Source organism: Suricata suricatta, chromosome X (assembly GCF_006229205.1).
Source record: "Suricata suricatta isolate VVHF042 chromosome X, meerkat_22Aug2017_6uvM2_HiC, whole genome shotgun sequence".
NCBI lineage: Eukaryota > Metazoa > Chordata > Mammalia > Carnivora > Herpestidae > Suricata > Suricata suricatta.
Genome location: NC_043717.1, coordinates 5906154 through 5909858, shown reverse-complemented (window position 1 = coordinate 5909858; position 3705 = coordinate 5906154). Strand labels below are relative to the sequence as shown.

The following is a 3705-nucleotide window of genomic DNA, read 5'->3' as shown; positions in this document are numbered from 1 at the left end:
AGGGGGAGAGGTCGTGATGGCGGGCCATGGAGGCAGCTAAAGTCATTGTGGTAAGGGCGACTTGCATCTCCGCAAAGTAAAAGGCGGGGCGGGGTGCCGGCAGTGGGTTTGGGGGCTCAAAGATGGAGCAGGCCGAGAGTCCTGGCCCTCAGCAGCCTCTTCCCGAGTGTTGGGACGGGCCCCTGCCAAGCAGTCCTGCATTCATTTGAAGAAGCTGATGCTGCAAACTACTTGCTCTTCCATTTCTGACCCGTAGGTATGGATCACAAAGAAATGGGAGAACAGACAGAAGAAGAAAAAACGGGGGAATGGCACATGACAGAACAAAAGCAGAGAGAAGAAAGAAGGCAGATCGAACTGCAAGAAGCTTTAGAAAGGGAACGAAGGGAGCTCCAGAAACCGGAGCAAGAGCGGGTAATGATCAGTCCAGCCACGTTCTCTGTACTGGTGTTTGCACGATGCACTTCGTGAGTACCCTGCTGTCCGGGAGGGGGTCCTCGGCGTGTCCCCAAGTCCTAGGAGTGGCAGGCGACTTTGTTTGGTGTTGGTTTTCTACCGTACAACGTTACCACAGCGTTCCTGACTGTGCTCTCTGTGCCGAGCTTGTCATCTCTGTCACTTACGTATAACTAGAGGTTTGTACTTCTTCGTCCCCTTGACTTCACCCATCCCCCACCCGCCTCTCTGGCAGCTACCGGTTTGTTTTCTGTATTTGAGTCCAGGTGTTCTTGGTCTGTTGTTGGTTTTTCAGATTCCACATATAAGTGAACTCGTGGTCTTTCTTTCTCGGACTTACTTCACTTAGCATCATACCCTCTAGGTCCATCCGTGTTGTCGCAAATGGCAAGATCTCCTCCTTCCTAGGACTAGAATTCCGTTGTATGTGTATACTGCCTCTCCTTTATCCATCCTGCTTTGGGAGGCACTCGGGTTGCTTCCATATCTTGGCCATTGGAAATGAAGTCGCTGTCAACATAGGGGTGCACGTTGTCTTTTTTTTTTTTGGTACAAATACCCAGTAACAGAATTATTGGATCATGCGGTAATGCTATTTTTATTTTTATTTTTATTTTTTATTTTTTATTTTTTTGCAGATTAGTCACCTTTATTGTAATCCATGAATACATCAGAAACACACGTATCAGGGTGCCTCAGACTCTTGATTTCCGCTCAGGTCATGATTTCAGTTGAGGCTCTGTGTGTACAGGGTGGAGCCTGTTTGGGATTCTCTATCCCTCCCTCCCACACACTTGCTCTCTCAAACTTAAAATCCCTACTGTTCCTCAATTTTCTCCAAAGCTCAAGGCTCTAAACCTCCAGACTTAACTCACAAAAAGAGCATCTGTCACCCACTTTTCCAACTCTCCCTGCCAAGTAAAGTACCCCAAAATGTCAACTGCCCATGTTAGGTGAGGCTCCTCTTCGATCCCCACATCAAATTATCTGGATTCCTGAGCAACCGCAAGTCCAAATGACGACGGCGTCCTTTCTCGAAAAGCGGTAATGCTATTTTTAATTTTTTGAGGAACCTTCATTCTGTCCTCCCGAGTGGCTGCACCAGTGGCTCCTTTTTCTCCACCTCCTTGCCAACATGGGCTGTTTCTTGCCATTTTGATTTTGGCCATTCTGATGAGTGTGACGTCCTGTCTCGTGCCTTTGATTTACATTTTCTTGATGAGTGATCATCTTTTCATTGCTGGCTATCCGAATGTATTTGGAAAAATGTTTATTCCAGTCCTCTGCCCATTTTTAATTGCCTTGTTTGGGTTTTTTTTGGTGTTGTGTAAGTTCCTTATATTGGGTATTAACCTTTCATTGGATATATCATTTAGAAATCTCTTCTCTCATTCAGTAGGTTGTTTTCATTTTGTCGATGGTTTCCTGTGTTGTGCAGAAGCTTCCCTTGATGTAGTCCCAATACTTTATTTTTGCTTTTGTTTCCCTTGTCTTAGGAGACCTGTCTAGAAAACTTGCTAAGGCCAACATCAAGGAGGTTACAGCTGTGCTCTCTTTTAGGCGTTGTATGCTTTCGTCTCTCATATTTTTGTCTCGAATCCATTTTGAGCTTATTTTTAAGAAAGAGATCTGGTTTCCCCAGCACCATTTATTGAAGAGACCGTCTTTCCCCTACTGTGTACTCTTGCCTCTTTTGTCATAGATTGGTTGACTGTATTAGTGTGGGTTGATTTCTGAACTCTCTATTCTGTTCCATTCACCTGTGTGTGTCTGTCTGTGCCAGTGCCTAACTGTTCTGCTTCCTATAGCTTCATAGTGTATCTTGCAATCTGGGATTGTGAAACCTCCAACTTTGTTCTTTTCCAAGACTGCTTTCGCCATTCGGGGTCTTGTACGGTTCCATACAAATGTTAGTAAGGTTCGTATTGCTGGAAGCCAGTCTCCTTTTCTTTAAGAGACTGCGAAAGGCTCTGTATAACATAGGCCTTAGGAGTCTCACCACAAGGGGGAGCTTTTTGCAAGCTCATTCGTGCGAGTTCTCAACTGGTCCTGGAAACACGCCGTAAAGGAGGGGGGCTTGACTTTGCTGTAGATCTCCCTCTTTTATTCGCTTTTGAAAGTTTATGAGAAAGACGGAGGGAAGGAGAGAAGGATGCGCACGTAAGCACGGGACGGGCAGAGAGCGACAATCCCCAGCAGGCTCCACACTGCCAGCACAGAGCCTGCTGTGGGGCTGGAACTCATGAACCGTGAAATCATGACCTTGGCCAAAACTAAGAGTCAGACACATTACCCACTGAGCCACCCAGGCGCCCCTAGATCTTCCCTTTTTAAATGGGGTTTATTTTTTTTTCCTCTAGAGAAGAGTGATTCCCCCCACCCCCAGAACACTGTTTATTTTTGTTTTTAATATAATTTATTGTCATATTGGCCAACATGCCGTGTATAAAGTGTGCTCTTGGTTTTTGGGGTAGATTCCCGTGGTTAATCACTTACAACATGCAGTGCTCATCCCTTCGGTGCCCTCCTCAACACCCATCACCCATTTCCCCCTCTCCCCTACAGCCCATCACCCTCAGTTTCTTCTCTCTATTTAAGAGTCTCTTATGGTTTGCCTCCCTCCCTCTCTATTGGTAACTAATTTTTTCCCCTTCCCTTCACCCATGGTCTTCTGTTAAGATTCTCAAGTTCCACATATGAGTGAAAAGGATACCTGTCTTTCTGCCTGACTTGTTTCACTTAGCATAATATCCTCCATGTCCATCCACGTTGCTGCAAATGGCCAGATTTCACTCTTGCTCATGGCCAAGTAGTATTCCATTGTATACATAAACCACATCTTCTTGATCCATTTGTCACTTGATGGACATTTGGGATCTTTCCATAATTTGGTAATTGTTGATAGTGCTGCTTTAAACATTGGGGTACATGTGCTTCTATGCGTCAACACTTCTGTATCCCTTGGGTAAATCCCTAGCAGTGCTATTGCTGGGTCATAGGGGAGTTCTATCGATAGTTTTTTGAGGAGCCTCCACACTGTTTTCCAGAGGGGCTGCACCAGTTTGCGTTCCCACCAACAGTGCAAGAGGGGCCCCGTCTCTCCACACCCTCACCAGCATCTGTAGTCTCCTGATTTGTTCATTTTAGCCACTCTGACCGGCATGGGGTGGTATCTGTGTGGTTTTGATATATATTTCCCTGATCATGAGTGACGTTGAGCATCTCTTCATGTGTTTGTTAGCCATCTGG

The 3705-nt window shown here is 45.8% G+C and overlaps 1 protein-coding gene across 1 annotated transcript in view; it reads left to right on the top strand.

Moving 5' to 3' along the window:
* LOC115284306 (oral-facial-digital syndrome 1 protein-like) overlaps positions 1-3705 on the top strand; it is a gene marked incomplete at its 3' end in the record, with an annotated part of 45124 nt that overhangs the window by 34740 nt on the left and 6679 nt on the right. Inside the window, exon 17 of the mRNA XM_029931004.1 lies at positions 257-414. Within this exon, the coding sequence (XP_029786864.1) occupies positions 257-414 (158 nt within the window). The remainder of the gene's footprint in view (positions 1-256; positions 415-3705) is intronic.